Source organism: Thamnophis sirtalis, unplaced genomic scaffold, assembly GCF_051295495.1.
Source record: "Thamnophis sirtalis isolate CommonGarterSnake01/CBP01778 unplaced genomic scaffold, rThaSir2_p1.2 scaffold_7, whole genome shotgun sequence".
Classification (NCBI taxonomy): domain Eukaryota; kingdom Metazoa; phylum Chordata; class Lepidosauria; order Squamata; family Natricidae; genus Thamnophis; species Thamnophis sirtalis.
The window spans coordinates 51,652,786-51,673,219 of NW_028261387.1; the positions used below are offsets into that span (position 1 = coordinate 51,652,786).

The 20,434-nt window shown below is 37.1% G+C and overlaps 1 protein-coding gene across 7 annotated transcripts in view; it reads left to right on the forward strand.

Moving 5' to 3' along the window:
- The window catches only part of MDM4 (MDM4 regulator of p53), a 30,002-nt gene extending 12,369 nt beyond the window's left edge, over nt 1-17,633 (forward strand). For 2 of the 7 annotated variants that reach the window (XM_087720024.1, XM_087720025.1), the window contains exons 5-11: nt 2,356-2,405; nt 6,498-6,565; nt 7,392-7,491; nt 8,515-8,672; nt 10,250-10,417; nt 10,868-10,948; nt 15,994-17,633. In XM_087720024.1, the coding sequence (XP_087576150.1) occupies nt 2,356-2,405; nt 6,498-6,565; nt 7,392-7,491; nt 8,515-8,672; nt 10,250-10,417; nt 10,868-10,948; nt 15,994-16,548 (1,180 nt within the window). In that variant the 3' untranslated portion in view covers nt 16,549-17,633. The remainder of the gene's footprint in view (nt 1-2,355; nt 2,406-6,497; nt 6,566-7,391; nt 7,492-8,514; nt 8,673-10,249; nt 10,418-10,867; nt 10,949-15,993) is intronic. The other 5 variants (XM_087720026.1, XM_087720027.1, XM_087720028.1 and 2 more) reach the window with 5 other exon arrangements.
- The last annotated feature ends 2,801 nt before the right edge of the window (nt 17,634-20,434 follow it).

Sequence of the window (20,434 nt, forward strand, 5' to 3'; positions counted from 1 at the left end):
CTGCTGTTAAGTGGAAACATTTGTTAAGTAAGTTTTGCTCCACTTTGTTCGACTTTTCTTGCGATAGTTGTTAAGTGAATTGCTAAAGTTGTTAAGTTAGTCAGACGGTCATTAAGTGAATCTGAGTCCACAAAGTGCTCGCCTGATGATCCTGGGACACTGCTACCATTATAAATATGAATCAGTTCCCAAGTATCGGAATTTTGATGGGGGATGCTATAACAATCATAATGTGACACATATTAATCATAACTGACACGTGAGTATGAAAAACAGTCATAAATTCCATTTTCAATCCTGTTGTAACTTTGAACAGTTACTCAATAAACTGTTGTAAGTTAAGGACTACCTGTATACAGGGCATTGGTGGCAATGGAGGTGGCGGAGCCAGTTCTTAAACATTTACTAGCACACCGCTGACTGCAACCAATTTGTTTTACTAACTTCATCCTGATTAATAGCATTAATATTTTTGGTGAACTTGGTTACTTTAAGCTTATGCTTTGTCCATTCTTATTTGCATGATTAGTTACATTCCTTTATTATCTTTTTTCTAAGAGTATAAATGAAGAAGAAAATTCATGCTTGAATTTCTAGCCATATCTCCTATGGTTTGGGTATAAATTATATGTGAATGCTGAATATTCCAATCTCTTTTTTTCTTTGGCTGTTCAGTATATTTGACTATAGCAGAATGGAAGCAAATGAGCATGGTAATATCCATGTGTAGTGCTAATATGCAGATACTACTCTTGTTTAGTTAATTACTCTCTGCTCCCATGCTGACGCATACTTAAGGCCATGCTGTTGCCATGGGACTTAATTGCACAAGTATAGTATTGCATAGTTAAGTCCTGTAAATTTAGTCCTAACTATGCAGTAGAGAGATTTGGGATGGAACTACACAGAAACAAAAATTTCACAGATTGAATATTCCTATATCCATATGCAGCGGAATGAGTAATAGTATGTAAATTAATAAATTGAATATTTTATTTCAGTCTATAGGTGCCACTGTTATTTTTGAATGTCACTATTATTTTTGAATATCTTTCCTGTTAAAAATTATTCAGATAGTAAACTTAGAAATTTAGCATTATCCTCTAACTTCTGTTTTGATTTTGTATTTGCATGGAGGTTTTCTAAACAGCTACAGAACTTGAAGTCTGAAATACTTAGATTTACTGTAATTGTACCCGTGAATGGAATTGGTTTCTTCTTAGCGAACCTTGGTGGCACAGTGGTTAGAATGCAGTAATGCAAGCTAACTGCCCATAGCTGGAATTTGATCCCAATGGGGTTCAAGGTAGACTCATCCTTCCATCCTTCCGAGGTTGATAAAATGAAGACCAGATTGTTGGGGAGAATATGCTGACATTGTAATCCACTCAGAGAGTGCCGTAAAGCACTAAGGGGTGGTGTATAAGTCTAAGTGCTATTGCAGTTCTGTGGATGGAAGTTTTATCAAGCCTCCCAGCTTCATATCTGATACTCATCATTCGGTCAAGTGGTTTATCCAAACAGTCCATTTCCCAGGATTACAGATTTTTTTTCCTTTAAAAAGTATGCAGGTACAGGTATATTTGGCATGCTTAATTTTATATGCATACAGTAAATCCCTCTCTTGACAGAATGAGAATTCATGGTGTTAATTGTGAGTTTATGATAAATTTTCCTGCAGAGTCTTTGTGCCAGCAATGGCTATGGCTATAAGGATTTAATGGCAGATTGAGAACTGACACGAGAGAACTGGTAATGGTTCTGAGAAAAAAGTTTAAACATGTTTTTTTTAAAAAAAATTGAATTGACTTGAAATTAGCCATATTTACTCCTATTATTTCTCTAACTGCATCTGATGTAGATTACTTTTCCTTCTTATTAATCATATGCTGTATCATGATTTTGGAGAGCTCATTAGTACTTCATCTTGCATAATATTTGAACTAAAGAGAAATATTCTTTATGCATGGGTGCGGGGACTGTGTGGTTAAGACACACAGCTTGTTGACCAAAAGGTTGTCAGTTTGAGACCCAAGCTCCTGTTTCTGCCCCACCTTCTGCCATCTAGTGGTTTGAAAGCAAGCAAATGCAAGTAGATAAATAGGTACCATTTCAGCAGGAAGGAAAGAGCGTTCCGTGTGCCTGAGCATATAGTTATGCTGGCCACGTGACCATGGAAGCGTCTTTGTACAATACTGGCTCCCTCAGCTAGGAAAAAGAGATGAGCATCGCTCCCTAGAGACAGACCTGACTGGACAGGGGAAACCTTTACCTTTTTAAAAATATTATTCTTTATATAATTATGTCTTTTATACAAGTAATGTTCTCTGCTCATTATTCATTATTTTTCCACAGCCTTGTTTATGATATGCTGAGAAGGAATGTCACTCTTGCCAGTACTACAGGTAGGTTTCTTCAAATTCATTTTTTTTTGTAAAATTAATCTTGGTAAGTAAAAACATGTGAAAGCGTTTGCTTGAGATGAATTGCTCTGAGGATTGGGAGTACTGGGATTCTACAGCCCCGGGCTAACAAAAAAAAACCTGACATGTACTGAAATAAAACTAGAACCAGGATCACCATCATGCTCTCAGTGGTTATAAGTATGCTGATATACATACCCTAGGCTGGTCTCCAGGCTTTCTATCTCTACGGCTTTGTCCTTTGCCCAAATCCTTTTGAGATGCAGAAAATGGGTTTGTGAGCATGCATAACGTTTTCCTGGTGAAGAAAACAAAAGCTGTTTATATACTGTTTTGTTTTGCTTTTATTATTTTTAAGCTGTCTATTGAATTATGGTAACTTTGTACTTTCTACACTGTCAGAGAGTTTGGCATGAGAATATTAAATGCATTTTTTTCATATAAATGTGCTGTTGGCTTTTTTTAGGCATGATCCAGACCTGCCATTGTGGGAATGGAGCATTTTGGAGAAGTACAGAATGTTTCTGTTTCTTCTTTGAACTACATCAATGTAGTTCTCAGGGTAGTGTGACAGTTATACTGAAGTTAATAGTTTCAGTCACAAACAATTGCTGGCATTTCAGACAAAATCAACGCTAGACTTTGACCAGAGTAGCACAAACTCTTCCCATTTCAGAAAAAAATCAGACCACAGATAGTTCTAGACTTAACAACTGCTTGAGGTTCCAATGGTTGTGCTCCTTCCCCCCCTCCCCCCGGTCCCATTCTCATGACCACACTTTGGGCATTTGGCAAACAGGATGCTTTAATGGCCATTTGCAGTGACCCACAGTCATAGTTTGGTCATAAACTAGCATTTATTTTTAGTTTTCAATAAAACCAGCCTATAAACCATGCGTTAACTTAATGACTATGGTGTTTGCTTAACAACCTCTGCAAGAACAGCTAGTAAAACAGGGTTGGTCACATGATTGACCTACTTTACAGCCATTACAAGTTATGACATGGGCTCAATTGCGACCGTAACTCGAGGACTACCTGTATACCTACAACAACTAAGAGAAATATAGAATGTATGCACAGATCTTGATTTCAGTATATTTCTTCACCTTTAGTTAAAATGGATTAATTTATAACTAGTCTGGTTATAGATAATCTCGGTTAACATCTCCACTAGACGTACAATTAATCCAGTGTTGTTCCACCAGAACAGGGTTTCAAACAGGAATTCAGGTAGTCCTTGCTTACTAAACACAATTGGGACTGGCAACTGGCAGTAAGTGTGACAGTTGCTAAGAAAAAAAAATCATGTCATGAGGCTGGATGTCACTTCTGCTTCTGTGGTTAAGCAAATCGCTGTGGTTATTAAGCAAGACATCATGGGATTCTGAGTTGTGATTTCACATTTGCATTCTCAAATTGATTCTGTTCATTGGAAACTGGTTGTGAACCTCGCAAAAAGTGGCTGTCCAACTTTGTGACTGCCATATATGCAAGGATTGGTTGCAAAGCTGATTTTTTTCTCAACTCTTGTAACTTTGAACAGTCACTGGCAAGGCAGTTGGTAAGTGAGGACTACTTGTATTGCTGACCTTGCTCTGTAGAAATCAGTATAATATTAAGGATAGTGCGTTTTGTGTTTATTTATGGGGATGATTTGATTGGCTGCCTGACTGTGATTTAACACAATTCTAAAAGCTAAAAAGGAAATAAACTTTATTTTTACATGATTAAAGATTGGCATATAACATTCAAAACCGAACTGCATAGCAAAATAAAATTCAGCATTGTATCTGAAGATGTTTTCCTAAATCAGGACAATTGAGCAATCAGTCAACAGTTTTGCTTTGTGCATTATAAAATTGCTCCTAGTGCTAGCTTTATATTAATGATACTATTTATGTTGTCCTACCCAATCACTTCAGAGAACATGCAACATGCTCTGCAATCTGATATAAAAAGAAGCGACTATTGTAAATAGCTCTTCATTCTCAGGTTAAGGATCATCATAATTTCTTGCTGAAGTACCTCTATCTGGCTAGAACTGAGTTCTTGTGTGCAATTTCAGTGTAGTTTGCAGAAGATTCTTTTAGTGCAATCCTTCTTTGTTTTTGATTTGATTCCAGTTCATTTTGAGATGAATACATTCACAAAGTTAAAACAAGATGTGCACACCTTTATTCCCCTTCTAGACAGTAGAGCAGAGAGCCTATTTTTTTGTGTTTCAGGAGGGGTTGCTGGCAATGGATGACATTAGGGCTATAAGTGAGTGAGGTTACCTCCCTCCTCTCTTTGCCCCAGTTGGTATAAGAGGAAAGAGGCAGATAATTCTTATCAGAAACTTGAATCGGTTGTTTTTACAGTTTCCGAATTTAGTCTGAAGGTTGCATTATGTCTGCTGCTGAATGGTTAGTGAATGTAACTATTTGAAAACTTCTGACTTCTCTTTTAATCTGTCATTTTCCATGGCACACATGTATGCAACTTCAGAGTTGAATTGGCATCTAGCTAGATCATTGTTATGGTGAGAAAGACCATCACAGAACCCATAACCGTATTGAGAGGCAAATAGACATGTTAATAACATAGTTTATTATTGCATCTTAAAAAAAAAAGCTAGAATATCTATGGAGAATCATCCATGTCCTGGATATCACAAAGGTGCTTTTCAAAAGGCACTCCCCCCCCCCACTTGAAAACGTTTCGCTTCTCATCCTTGAAAGCATTTCTTGGATGAGAAGCGGAAACATTTGAAAAGAGTAAGGTTCTACATTTAGGCAACAAAAACGAAATGCACACGTACAGTATAGGTGGTATCTTGCTCAATAGTAGTAACTGTGAAAGGGATCTTGGAGTCCTAGTGGATAACCATTTAAATATGAGCCAGCAGTGTGCAGCAGCTGCCAAAAAAGCCAACACAGTTCTAGGCTGCATAAACAGAGGGATAGAATCAAGATCACATGAAGTGTTAATACCACTTTATAATGCCTTGGTAAGGCCACACTTGGAATACTGCATTCAGTTTTGGTCTCCACAATGTAGAAAAGATGTGGAGACTCTAGAAAGGGTGCAGAGAAGAGCAAAAAAAGATGATTAGGGGACTGGAGACTAAAACATATGAAGAATGGTTGCAGGAACTGGGTATGTCTAGTTTAATGAAAAGAAGGACTAGGGGAGACATGATAGCAGTGTTCCAATATCTCAGGGGTTGCCACAAAGAAGAGGGAGTCAAACTATTCTCCAAGGCACCTGAGGGTAGAACAAGAAGCAATGGGTGGAAACTAATCAAGGAGAGAAGCAACTTAGAACTGAGGAGAAATTTCCTGACAGTTAAAACAATCAGTGGAACAGCTTGCCTCCAGAAGTTATGAATGCCCCAACGCTGGGAGTCTTTAAGAAGATGTTGGATAGCCATTTGTCTGAAACGGTATAGGGTTTCCTGCCTAGGCAGGGGATTGGACTAGAAGGCCTCCAACGTCCCTTCCAACTCTGCTATTGCTATTGTATTTTCAAGGGGAAAAAACAAAGTCCCATTGCCTTTTGAAAAGCACCTTTAGAATAAGCTGTACCAGGGTATATCAAGAGCAAAAAAAAAAAAAAAATTATTATTTACCTTCACCTCAAGATCCAGCTAGTTACATCCAACGTATCTACATATTGATAAGGAAGGTACATTGTACTGGCACTAATGGGCATTTCCTAATATGGCAAATAGCAGGGATGGTAGAGTTAGTTTCTCATTGAGTTAGAAGTGCACTCACCATGTTCTGACCCAGATCTAGCTATGCACTGGCTTTTCTTTAAAAAATGGCATAGGACAAATATGTCTACTATGATCGTTATTGTAGTGCTAGAGGGTGGTAGCTAATTAGGATTCAGCTAATGGATCTATCAGCTCCATTCTCTATGTGTGAGTGAGCTAAAAAAAATGGAACAAAGTTGGGTGAGAAATTTCAAACCATTTCAAACCCACACACGGAGAACTTGGTATGCTTGTTTGACAGGAGCTCCCTCTGTATTGTGAGAATGGTTATTACCAGGGAAGGTTTTTTTCTTTCTTTACCTGCTGTCTAGATGCTGCACAGACACTTGCTTTCACAAAGGATCAGAGTGAGGATAATCCAAGTCAAGATCGGCTGAAGGTAAACCCATTGCTGGGTGGTTTCTTTTGTCGTACAGAGTGTCCCTTCTCTGTACCTGTGCAAAGTGGATTGCTAGAACTTCTGACTTATTTACTGATGAGTCTTTGCCTTCTTCAGAAGTTCTTGGGACTCCACAGAGCAGGGACAGAGTTCTCATTCTCTGTTCTCTACCTACAGAGTTCCAGTCTCTGAACATGTTCTCTGGGATGTAGCATTTCTTTTCCTTAGTCACACCAGCTTTCACTGGGTGGGAGTTTTTTTATTTATTTATCAGAGACTGATAAATATTATTTCTTCATGAAAACTCACAATACTTGAAAACCTTAGGAGAATCAAGATGATTTCTCATACTGTTGTTGAATCAGTATTGTCCACCTCAAGAGAGAAAGCTACCTAAGTTGATACAGAGATAAGCTTGACAGCATTCCTTTGCAGTTTTATGGAAACATTTATCCTATTGTAGCTGTATTGTAATATGTTCTGTGTATGTTTGTGTGTGTGTGTGTATACACATGTGCACACGCAACAAGTTCATAGGCAGCCTGGAATCTTCCAAAAGTTTTGGGCTACAAGTCCCATGAGAGTTGTAGTGAAAGACTTAGGGAACCATCAGGTTGTCTATCTGCATCTATTTGATCTTTAGCAAATGTTTTGATCAGTTAATAAATGCAATTTTTTGTTAAGTCTTATTTCTACTGTAACTCTGATGGTATTTGAACTGTATGTGACTGTTGGTCTTAAGCTGGTGACTAAGAAAGGAAGTGTTACATCCCTGTGCTTCTGTCATAGATCTTAACTAATAGTTATTTTCCCTTTTTCCTTTAAGCAGAATAACAGAGAGAGCAATTTCAGCACTGAACAGGAAGACCATGAAGGTGATTTATCTTCCTTAAACCATACATACCATATAAACAAGGAGAAAGAAGGTAAATATGGCCTCTCAATTAGACATGATTAAATTGCTTTGACTATTAGACCTATTGTTTATCTAATGAATCTTGTAGAATATGTACATACTGTGTTGTTTTTGTTGAACCTGTGAGTACTATGTGGTTTTCCTTTTTTAAAAAAACTATTATTATTTCTTCTTAATACAGTTAGATATTCAGAAGTATTTTTTAGAAAATATTTTATTTCTTTCTCATGTGAATACACAAATTAGGTAATATTCAAGTAGTCAATTTAATTTGTGAAAATTGCACATATAAATAAAATGTCAAAGGGGAATGCTGTTTTCATAGCTATTTCATGTAGCTTTTAGAATAGTCTCACAAGATAGTGATAACTTCTTAAGATATTACAAATTTATTGTTGATTTCTTAGAAAAACTCATGTTTCTGCTTTCTCAAGTTAGATTTAAACTCTTATCATTAAATATTATACAATATATGAACAGAAGTGAACACAAAGAGCTTTTTGCTTATAATGTGTCTTGGAGGAAATAGAAATATATACAGGTAGTCCTTGACTTAACAACCATTTGCTTAATGACGGTTCTAAGTTATAGTGGCCTCAGAAAAAGTGGTTTATGACTTGTCCTTCCAATTACTACTATCACATCAGCTCAATCAAATGATCACAATTCAGATATTTGTGAATAGGATTACATTTACAACAGGTTGCAGTATCCTGTGGTCAGCTGATCACCATTTGCAATTTTCCCAGGCAGTTTCTGACAAGAAATGTCAATTTGGGAAGCTGGATTAGTTTAGTGGTAAAAATAGTCATAAAATTGAATCCAGTCATGTGATGACTCGCTTTACAACCACACTGACTTAAGACAAAAATTCTGGCCCCTAATGTGGTTGCAGATTGAGGACTACTGGTAATTCACACAGATGAATATACATGGATATAATGTTAGAGTAAGTTGCATCCAAGTGATCCGGTTTGCCAGTTAATTTCACAAGCAAAGTTATTTTATATTAAATGTCTTTTCACTTTTGAAGATGGTGTACTGATAGATAACCTTTCAAAAGAGCAAACCACATTGGATTTGTTGGTTGAAGAATGGGATGTAGCTGGCCTTCCATGGTGGTTTTTAGGGAATCTGAGAAACAATTACAAGTCCAGAAGCAATGATTCAACAGATATACATACAAATAAGGTAAACATTAGCAAGTAGTATGATGTATATGCACAAACCTGTATATCTTAGCCTGATTTCATTATTTTATTAAAAATGGAAAGGATTCTTATTCTCAAAGTGGTCTTTGACATTTTTGGTTGCTGTGTTGAGGCTGAAAAATAACACAACAATACATAGATACTTAGTCTAAACAAATACCAGCACATTAGATAACCTTAGGGAACAACTGAAATATACCATGACCACGGAACTGGGAGAGAGAGAATGGTTGGCCCAAGGTCACCCAGCTGACTTACATAGCTAAGGTGGAACTGGAACTTACCATCTCCAGCTTTCTAGCCTGAATATCAGAGTTCCCAACTTGTCTAGTTTTGTGGACTAGAGTCGGGGAGAGGGGGAGGAGAGGCAATGTGAGTAGTGAGCAAGTGTGTGCATGCAGTTCCATTTGCGTGACAGTGGGCATGCAAAATGGAGTGCATGTCTACCAGTGGTGGGTTGCAAATCCTGTTCCCGGTACGGTTGGAACGGGGCCAGCAGCATCCTCATGGACAAACGCAGCACACGCATGCGTTCAAGTGCCTCCGTGACCGTCCATGACGCTCCAGCTGCTCCGCGGAGCATTGCGCAGGTGCTGTATGCACCATGCGCCTGTGCGGAAGTGCAAAAGCCTTTAAACTTCGTTAAGGAGCTTGGGCTGGCGGGTGGGCCCTCTGGAGCACCGTACCGGAACGGTATCTAGTGCTCTGGGCTGGCTCCAGTACACGTGTACCGGGACGTACCGCCAGCAACCCACCCCTGATGTGTACGCACTCGCCCACTGTTCACACAAGGAGGGATGCATGCATGCATGCTGGCCTGCTGCTTCAGGTGACCCTGTTTTTAACAGCTCACGGCCCGGTAGTGGTTAGGGAATCCTGCTATAGATTACATTAATATTAGTTGATATAATTAATAATGTATGATTAATATTAATTAGTATATCACAAAAGGATGACACAGAGATAAAAGTAAAAACTTTTTTCTGTTGTGGGGTGTCATATAATTGGTGACTTTTAAGGAAATAAGAAAGACTTCCAGAATGTGGTGTTTTGGAAGTAATGCAGGATAATGGGGGAAAAAATAGGGATTTGGAAAGCCATCAATATTAAATTAAGGAGATTTCATACCTGATCTGACTGCTCTTGGACTTTACTATATCACGTAAAGTTTGGGAAGAATGATGGAAGACCAATTCTTTTTTCTCATTACAATAATGAGACTGCCTTTTCCTTTGAAAAATGAAACTATTTAAAGCATCCAGGCCCTAGAATACTTGATGCATATGTACGTGTTTCTATTTAATTATCTCCTTCCTGAGGTTATTGTATAATTTATATTATAACTTTTGTTTAATTGGATGTTAAATAAAATTTCTCAGCACACATTGCTGAAGCAGGAAGAATGCGGTGTTATTGAAAATTGCAAGTTATTTTTACCTAGCTGCCTGTGGCTATAAAGGGAAGCTTTGCGAGATCATACTTTATAGTTACCTTTATAAAGTCAAATAAATAGCAAGTCTAACAATCTTCAACGTGTATTTCTTCATTCTTCTTTAGGATGTGGATACTGCTGTTGTTTCAGATACTACAGATGACTTGTGGTTCCTCAATGAAGCCACTTCAGATAACTTTAGTGTCACAGTTCCATCAAAAATAGTTGATTGTGAACAAGTTAATGAAGAAAGAAAAGAAGATAATAAAGTAGTAGGTTCCAATAATTGGAAGGTATTTGTTAAATTAGTAGAATTTACTTGCTTGCTTACTTACTTATTCCCACATTTATTATTTTTACAAATAATTAAATGCGGCAAACGTATTCCACACAGCTTCCTTCTCCTCCTTTCCCCACAAAAACAACCCTGTGAGGTGAGCTGAGAGTGAGTGACCAGCCCAAGAGGCTAGGCAGGCTAAGGCAGGATTAGAACTCATGGTCTCAGGCTTTCTAGCCTGGCGCCTTAACCACTAGACTAAACTGGACTAACAACTGCATTAATTAGTCATATTGTTGTCATAGTCCAGTTGAAAAAAATAAAACTTTTTCTTTATAGTAAGAAATTAAACATTAGGAAACATTGATGTAGATTTTGATCTAAAGCATTGACCAGTTAATGTTTTTGCACTTACTGTGCTAACATGTTCCTTTTCTGATCTATATGTTATATTCATTCATTATAGATGAATGAAACAGCATATTCTGATGATCTTGAAGATTCTCAGTTTTTAAGTGATGATACAGATACTGATGTTCCCTCTGAGGTATGTTTTCTAGATTCAGTGTACTTGATTTGATTATAATGTTTATGGTTATAAGCTGAGTAAAATTTGTTAAAACTTTTTTTCCAGTACTTAAGAGGTAGATCCCAACAGTTTTCATTACTATTGTTTTTTATTGGACAATCTGAAGTAATGGAAAGTAATCATGTCTAATTGACCTAAAGAAATTCAGAGTAACTGTTTAGTCATTTTATGCTTCTTTTAATTTTTCAACTTTCTGTATCATTCCCCCATTTCATTGATCACTCGGTCTGATATTCAGGTAGTCTTCACTTTATGACAGTTCGTTTAATGGCTGTTTGAAGTTATCATGGTGCTGAAAAAAATGTCTTGGGAACAGTTCTCACACAACCACAACATAAGTGGTCGTATGATTAAAATTCAGGCGCTTGGCAACCAGTATATATTCACAAAATTCCAGTGTCCTAGGGTCATGTGATCACTATTTGCAACTTTCCCAGGGGTCTTCCAAGTAAGTCAATAGGGGAAGCTGGATTCATTAACCACAATGATTCACTTAACAACTGTGACAAAAAGTCCATTAAAATCAGCTGTAATTCACTTAACCACTTAAGTGATGGAAGTTCTGGGCACATTTATGGTTATAAGTCGAGGACTACCTGTACCTAGCTTTTTGAGCTCACGCTTCTGAAACTACAGGATTAGTTTTCAACAAGTAGCTGAAATGTCAGAGTAATCAAACTAAACATTTTAGAAAGGAGTTTTTTTTTCACTGTCTGTACCTGTGCAGAGATGGAACTGAAATGTTCTGGAGCTGAGACAAATAGGTGGAAATGCTTCCTGTTTTGCTCATTGTGCATCCCCATGGCAGCACTTCTTAATTCTGCTAGTTCTGTCCTGCTTACTATAGCTTTAACAGTGATCTGGATAGTGTACCTTGCTTTAGAACAGGGCTGTCAAACTCGCAACCTGTAGGCCAGATGCATCATGGGCAGGCCACGCCTACTCCCGGTTTAGCGAAGGGGGGGAAGTCTTGATATGTCATGTGACACTGCTGTGACACTGCGAGTTTTACACCCCTGCTTTAGAAGAAAAGATAATTCAGGTGAAAAAAACTTAATATCCCTGCTGTTTTTTTCTCCCTACACAATTATCTTTTTGTAGGCATATTAGAAATGAATTAGGTAAATGGAAGGAGGGGATGGAGAAAGGGCTGGGATTTAAGGACAAGAAAGCAGAACATTTACCTTTATATTTCTCCCCATGGTGTGATTAGCAAAGGGCCTGGAAGGCATGTCTGTTAAGTAGATCTGTATGAGGCTTGAAAATCAAAATCTTGTAGAGTGCTCATCAGTGACTCATCATCAGTGAACTAAAGTATTAGGTAAGGTTCACAGGCCTTGTTCCTGGTCCCAGTAGCTTTTAACATGTTGATGAAGGGATTGAATATGGAAGGCAGGCAGGAGCTGGTTAGGCTATCTTGGGCCTGCATCACATATGGATCCCAGAGTGCATGCAGCAGCCTCTCAAACAGCTTTGTGCAGCCTGTCAGTTTTTTTAAAAAAAATAGCTGATCCAGTGATTAAAAAAAAAAGCTGATCCAGTGGTAGCAACTGTGGCTGTTGCCAGGACGTTCTGCAGGCTTTCACAGCTACGTTCACTCTGGAAGACATCCTGCTGACTGCCTTTGGTAGCCTCATGGACACTGCCAACTTCTTTCCTGCGGTTTGCTGCTGAAAGCTGATCGGCATAGCAGCAATTCTTCAGCGTAATTTTAAAGATATTAATCTGGCTTTTCTCTCCAGAAATTCTGCAGGCTGGTCTAGCTAATGTTCTAAAAGATATAAACAGAATTCAAAATTGCCTTGATTCAGCTGTTTTCCTAGTGGAAATAACAAATTCAACATTATACAATAGATATGAAATATCTTATACTACCATAATGATATTCCAGTGAAACTAGTTTTTTGCTATTATACCTTGAAAGTTTTTCTGCCTATATTTTATTACCTATACTTGATTCTGTGGCAGATGGGTTTATTTGGGAGCTCTGGTGGTGCAGTGGTTAGAATATAGTACTGAAAGCTGACTCTAACCACAACTTGGAGATCGATCCTGAAAGGCTCAAGGTTGACTCATCCTTCCAATAAATGAGGATCCAGATTGTTGGGCAGCATGCTGACATTGTAAACCACTCAAGAGAGTGCTGTAAAGAACTATGGAGCAGTATACAATTCTAAGGGCTATTGCTATTACTGTTATTTATTTATGCATTCATTCAGCTTAGAGGTTGCCTCGTTACTTTAGTTGCTACTAATTAAAAAGTAAAAAGTAAGAATCATAGTACAGAAGAAAAGAACCCATCCAACAAGGGGCTCAACCATCATTATACCCTGGGAGAATAACTCGACCTTCAATAGGTTCTGGACATCAGAGTAGAAGCCATCCAGTTTTTGGAGTGTGTGTGTGTGTGTGGGGGGAGTCAGATACTGAGGCAGTTGATACACTTCTTGGGTCCTGCTAGTTGACACTCCTTAATTGACAGGATCGGAAGTGCTCCTACTCTCACTTGATGGAAAGAAATAGCAGGAGACAAACCCTATGCAGTGTGTTAAAGGCAGGAAAGGTGCATCGGCAGAGTAGATGTATTTCTACAAGTCAGCATTGTAACACACTGTTAAAAAGGAAAATGCAACTGTAAGTTGCATCAATAGAAACATTGTTTTTAAATAATGGTTAGTAAATACAAGAAAATGCATATTTTCCACTGAAATCTGTATTGGATAGATCCCATCTGAATACTGTATGCTGTTCTGGCCACTATACTTTAAATATTTTTCAGAAAAACCGATATATGTGCATTAAAAAAGATGAGAATGATTGAAGGCTGAAAACTTATTAGGAAACTCTGAAAATTAAATTAAAGGTTAAAAAAGATACTGTATTTTTCGAAGTATAAGACACACCTTTTTTCTTCAAAAAAGAGGCTGAAAATTTGAGTGCGTCTTATACATCGAATACAGCATTTTTTTGCCTCCCAAAGCCCTGTCCCCTTCACTAAAATGGCCATACATAGCCTTATGAAGGTTTTCAGAGACCTCCTGGGGGCTGGGGAGGGCAGAAATGAGCAAAAAATGGGCCGTTTTCTGCCCTCTCGCCCCCAGCAGCATTCTATAATCCTCCATAAGGCTATGCATGCAATTTCTTTGACAAAATCAGCCCGTTTTTGAAAAAAATGGGCTGTTTTTTTTTGCTCTTTTTTGCCACCCTGGAGCACTTGCAAGCTGCCCCAAGGCTATTCATGCCTTTTATTTGAAAAACAACTGGTCCGTTTTCGTGAAAAACAGGCCATTTTGGAGAGGTTTGCAGAGTGCAAAAACTCCCCCCCCCTTTCGGAAAACTCTTTAGTTAGAGTGATTGATGAGAATTGCATTGATCAAGTGCTGTGCCAGCAGAAATAAGTCTTAGGTGCTGCAGGTTGTCAGTGATTTCCTTCTCCAACACATGGATAAATACACCTGGAAACAACTATCTACCTACCCTCTCTCTCTCCCTACCTACCTACTGTATTTCTCTCTCCCTCCCTCTCTATCCCTCTATCTACCTACCTACCTACTCTCTCTCCCTACCTACCTATTGTATTTCTCTCTCTCTCCCCCTCCCTCCCCCTCTCTCTCCCTCTCTCTCTCCCCCTCCCCTCCCCCTCCCTCTCCCTCTCTCCCTCTCTCCCTCTACCTACCTACCTACCTACCTACCTACCTACCTACCTACCTACCTACCTACCTACCTACCTACTCTCTATCCCTCTACCTACCTATCTACTCTCTCTCCCTACCTACCTATTGTATTTCTCTTTCTCTCCCCCTCTCCCTACCTACCTATTGTATTTCTCTCCCTCTCTCCCTCCCTCCTCTCTCTCCCCCTCTCTCCCTTTATCTACCTACCTACCTACTCTCTATCCCTCTACCTACCTAACTACTCTCTCTCCCTACCTACCTACTGTATTTCTATTTCTCTCCCTCTCTCCCTTCTTCCCTCCTCCCTCTCTCTCCCTCCCTCTCTCTCTCTCCCTCTATCTATCTACCTACCTACTCTCTATCCCTCTACCTACCTACCTACCTACTCTCTCTCCCTACCTACCTACTGTATTTATCTTTCTCTCCCTCTCTATCCCTCTATCTACCTACCTACTTTTTTAAAAAAAAATTGCCTCTTCAAAACCTTGGTGTGTTTTATACTTCTGTGCGTCTTATACTCCGAAAAATATGGTAACTGACAGCACTTTTGAAGTACCTGAAGGTGGAAGATGCAAGTGAATATCAAAACTCTTTATCATTCAAGAGTGTAGGATGTAGAACAATGATCTCATTTTATAGGAAATAAGATTCTGGTTGAATATTAGGAAAAACATCTTAATAGTAATTGCAGTTCAGTAGCGAAGCAAATTGCTAATCAACATTCTATGGTCAAGCAGAGCATGAAGAGCCCTCTGTGTGGAGATGCTTAAAAATGAATTCCTGTATTAAACAGGGTTGGATTGGCTGGCCCAAGTAGCTGTTTTGACTTGGGAATAAAGGAATAGATAAATATTATTTATATTGCAGATCAAACTTTGTTTGTCGACTATATTTTGCAGTATGCATCGTCTTGACAAACTTGCCATTGGTCAGATAAATTATAGTTTCAAACTGAAAAGCCATCAATCTTCTATGAAGAGTAAGCAAGTTAGCCACCATCAACTGTGTAGTTTCAACAAATATACAATTATGGAGGCTGAGAAATTAATTAAATATCTCTTGAATTTAGAATGTGATATTAAAAAATTAGTGTAGTAAAATGAAATACTAGAATAGAAATGAAAAAGATTCATGGGAAAAGGGCTTCTTAATCAGAGATTTTGACTTCAGTATTTTTAATAAACAAATTAGAATATTGACTGGTTTTAATTGAGGGACTAAATGGTCCACTATTGAATGCACTTGAGTTCTTTTTCCTTATAAAGAAGAAGAAAAATTATATATGAATCCATAAATCTCTAATTAGTTTTACTGCTTCTTTTCGTTCAGCAGGACAGTTGGCAGTGTATCAAATGCAAGAAGTTCAATTCTCCCATTAAACGATATTGCTTCCGCTGCTGGGCCTTAAGAAAAGACTGGTTCTCTGATTGTCCCAGGCTAATACAATCAATGTCTACATCTAACATTGCTACAATTCACGGTAAAGAAGACCCGAAAGGCATAGATGTCCCAGATTGCCGAAGGACAATATCTGCTCCAATTGTACGTCCTAAAGACTTATGCAGTTCAATGGCAAAGCCCAACCTGTCCTCTAAAAGCTCCATGGATTCTTTGGATCTAGCCTTGGGATGTGAAGACAAAGAACCTTCTCTGCGGTTTGTTAAGTGCACAGAAAAAGAAGTGCAACCTCTTGAAAATAGCAAAGAATTACTGAAGCCTTGCCTTGTGTGCCTGAAGAGGCCGCGGAATGGGAATATTGTCCACGGAAGGACAGCTCACTTGGTGGCCTGTTTCACTTGTGCAAAACGATTGAAGAAAGCACGATCAGTTTGCCCAGTCTGTAAAAAACAGATTCAGATGGTGATTAAGACATTCATAACATAGCTGTGTTATTTGTTTGGATACTATGGACATTTGGTATTCAGCTGTTATAAGAAAATTCTGCATGCTAAGAGTGTATTGTTCAAGGAAAGTAAATAATATATTTTATTCTGAACTTACGAAAGGAATAATTTATTTCTCACCATTAAATATAACACAAAAACATATCTCATGAATCTTATTTCTCAGCCATTTCAATTTTGGAAGACAGCTGGAATAAATTGGAATTTTAAAAGTTACGTTTGGAATCACAATCAAATTTTGTTCATGCTTAGACCATATGATAACTGTAAGTTAAGTAATATGCGTAAAGATGTCAACTGTAAAATCAACAAGTCTTATTGCTGAATGTTGCCAGTATGTTTTTTTCTTATCATTTCTAAAGCGCACAATTAATACTTCTTTGGAGTTTTTTGCACTGTCTTTGTAAGTAAACAAGAAATTTTTGGATATGTGAAAAAGCTATATAGATGATAGGTTTGTATCCTATTATAAATTATAGATATAACAGTTCAAGGCCTTATTTAAACATTGCTCTTTACAAAATCTCTGTTCAGGAGCTGATGTCCCCAGATCTTTTGATGTTCCTATAATATTAACTTAAGTAGTAGAACATTCTACATTAAAACTGTGAAATTTCTCTCAAAAGAGAGAACAGTTGATGCTCACTGAAACAATGTATATAAAGTGGCAGTGGACTTTTGAAAGTTTGAAAGTAGCACAGTATTTCTCCATAGAGAAATGCATTTTTCCTCTATTGCTCACATGGAAACTTAATTTATTTTTATTCTTTCTGACTACCTTAAGCCAAATGTATATTAAGTTGCTTTTTGCTGCTTCCGTGTTTCAAGTCCTTTTCTGTTGGAAGACAGTGATACCGGTGACTTTGATTTTGGGAAGTAAACATTTTTTCCATCAACTCTTAAGTTTCCATCAACTCTTACTATATGCCTTTGCTGCATATTTTGTCAAGGTGCTCAACTGGTGCATGGTAGAATGGGATGTGATCTCATAGACTCATCTTTTAAATAAAGTTATCATTTAAGAAAGATCCTTACTGTATGCACAATAAAATATCTAAAGATTTATTGGAGCTGCTTCTTATTTCATAATAGTCAAAGTTCTATTAAAACAGGTTGACAACTTGCATGTTAAACTTTTTAAAATAATTGGGAGCATTCGTTCAATGCCAGATGATTAAGGATAGGACATTTTATACAGAAGAGATGTAACAAAAAATATCAGTTCCATAGTTCTTCTTTCCTACATTGTTTTAGGTTGTGAATTTCTACATCTTTATTTAACATCTTGGATTTTACTTGCAGAGTTCATAAAACAACATAGGGAAACATGCGTAAACAATACATGCTATGGAGACAAAATTCAATGATACTTTCAGAACTATGAGTTCTTTCTATGTTGAACAGCTGCTATTTAAGAAGATTATAGATGTGTGGTTTGTGGAATGCACATATTTTAGCATTATTAATACATGCAGTTATATATAAAGTAATGCTACCCACCAATCTGATTTGTAATGTGACACTTAGAAGGGGATGGCCATCTGAACATTGTCATCTCAATTTCAAAACAATTACTGAGTTACAGACATAGGATAACTTACAAGATAAGCTAATTAGTGTGCAGCAAACCTTTGTAGTAGAATTGTTAAATAACTTAATAATGCAACCAGAGAATATTGTTCCCACTAAAGGGGAATCTGAAAACTTTAAAGAGCAATCAGTTGCTCCAACTCTGTGCCATAATTTATTATCTTCAAACAGCACCATACCTAAGCTTGAAGTGGAACAATTGGACTTTTTCCTGTGCCACTGTCATTGGTAGCTGCTGTATCACCACCTATGAAATAACCAGTTGTCTAGTGGTAGTCATAGAAGTTGGTAACTACATCACAAAGCTGGCAACCAAAAGGATAATGTATTGGACATGAAAATCTTTCCATCTCTGCATATGACACAGTACCATGAGTGTTGCGTTATGACTTGGAGAAGCCACATCCTCTTTCAGTTCTGAAGTTCATACAGTAGACTGATGAAGTTCATAAACTGATTAAAATTGGGAAACTGACAAGCTGCTTCTAGCAAAAAGAGATTAAAAACACAGTTTAAAAACTTCAGTTAATATAAGCATTTGATGAACAATAAGAGATAATAAAGCAAATATTAATAAACTTGCAAAAGCCTGGTGGTGTTTTTTTGATAGAAGGTTCATAATGATGTAGAACAAAATTTGCATTTTTCTCCGGCCTCTGATTATATTACAAGATTGGGCAAAATAGTTTAACGAACACTGACTTCATATTGCATACTAGCAATTTGCAGAAATGAAGATTTGAATAATAAAACAATATGGCTTATAATGCAGCCTTGTTCTAGAAAAACATAGGTATTAACCATAAATTTGCCTTCTATTATTTTCGAAGTAAGATTTTAGTCTGACCTATGCCTGTCTTTGGATTCAGGAAATAATTTTAAAGAATTTGGATTAGTTTAGTTTTTGTTTTTGTTTTGAAATATTTTTTATTGTTTTATGCTGGAAGAAGATACACACATGGCTGGAAAATATGATAGGACAACAAATAGTTCTAAAACCTGAGACATTTTTGTTAGGCATGCTTCCAGGAAATTATAATAAGGATAACACATATTTGGTTCTACACATCTTAACAGCAGCTAGGATCGCATATGCACAATGTTGGAAAAATCCAGAAAGCCCCGCAGATGATATAATCAAAATTTATTCTGGAATGTGCAGAGATGGATAGATTAACCCTAAAAATTAAAGGAAAGGAAGATTCGGACTATTTCATAACATGGGAACTATTCTATAAATGGTTAAATGACAGATATTGAGGTTAGAGGAGTGAAATTAGGTGAAATATGGTTTATAGGAGAAAGAAAAATGAGTAAATATTTTTGACGGTTATATAATCAATACTATAATGGAAGATAATATATGTTATAATATGATTGATGTTATTGCATATTTGTTTATATATTACCGCATGTTTGTTTATATACATAATATATATGATCATAATGATGATGTTTGTATGCTTGTATGTTAACACTGTGGACACCTAGAGAGCACACTGCTCAACATGTATTAGCTTTGTTTTAACTGCAGTTAAACGGCCTACAGATTGGTGGATATCTTCAGTTACCTGAATTTTACAGAAAGTCTGAAGGCTGCAGACTGAAGATACTGATTCCATCAATACTCTGCTGAAGTTGCTGGACTATTTGTGAGGATAGTTTATATCTAGTCCCCAATAAAGTGTATCAATATACCAATCATTTTGGTGAATGTATTTCTAGGAGAAATACTTTTTTTTTGCCTTTCTGACCAGGTTTTTAAAATAAATAAATACTGTTAGCATTTATGTGCACTGTATCAGAATGGTTTTATCCATTGAAATTGAGCTGATGTTTTCTTGACACGTCAATAAATAATATAAGCCTTTAGCAATCCATTAATTCAGTTAATTTTTCTTTCTATTTAAGTGGAACCAGGTGTAATATATAAAAAAAGACCTTTAAACCCTAGTTAGGGCTTACCGGTAGTCAAAATGTAAAAGGAATTTGCTAAGAAGAAAATTTCAGCTGTTTGGGAAATTCATGGGAATGAGCTATTTAATAATATATTGTCCTTTTTGTAACAAACAGGGCTTAGTCAATATACAAGAGAAGTTTGCTAAGAAGAAATTTTTATCTGCTAGGGAGATTCATGGGAATGAGCTTTTTAATATATATATTACCTTTTTAATAGCAAAATTATTACAGGCCAACAAATACAATGCATATTCTGGTTTCACTAAAAGTTGTAATGGTTTCTTGGATGAAATCTTTAAATTGAGAACTTTCTTGAA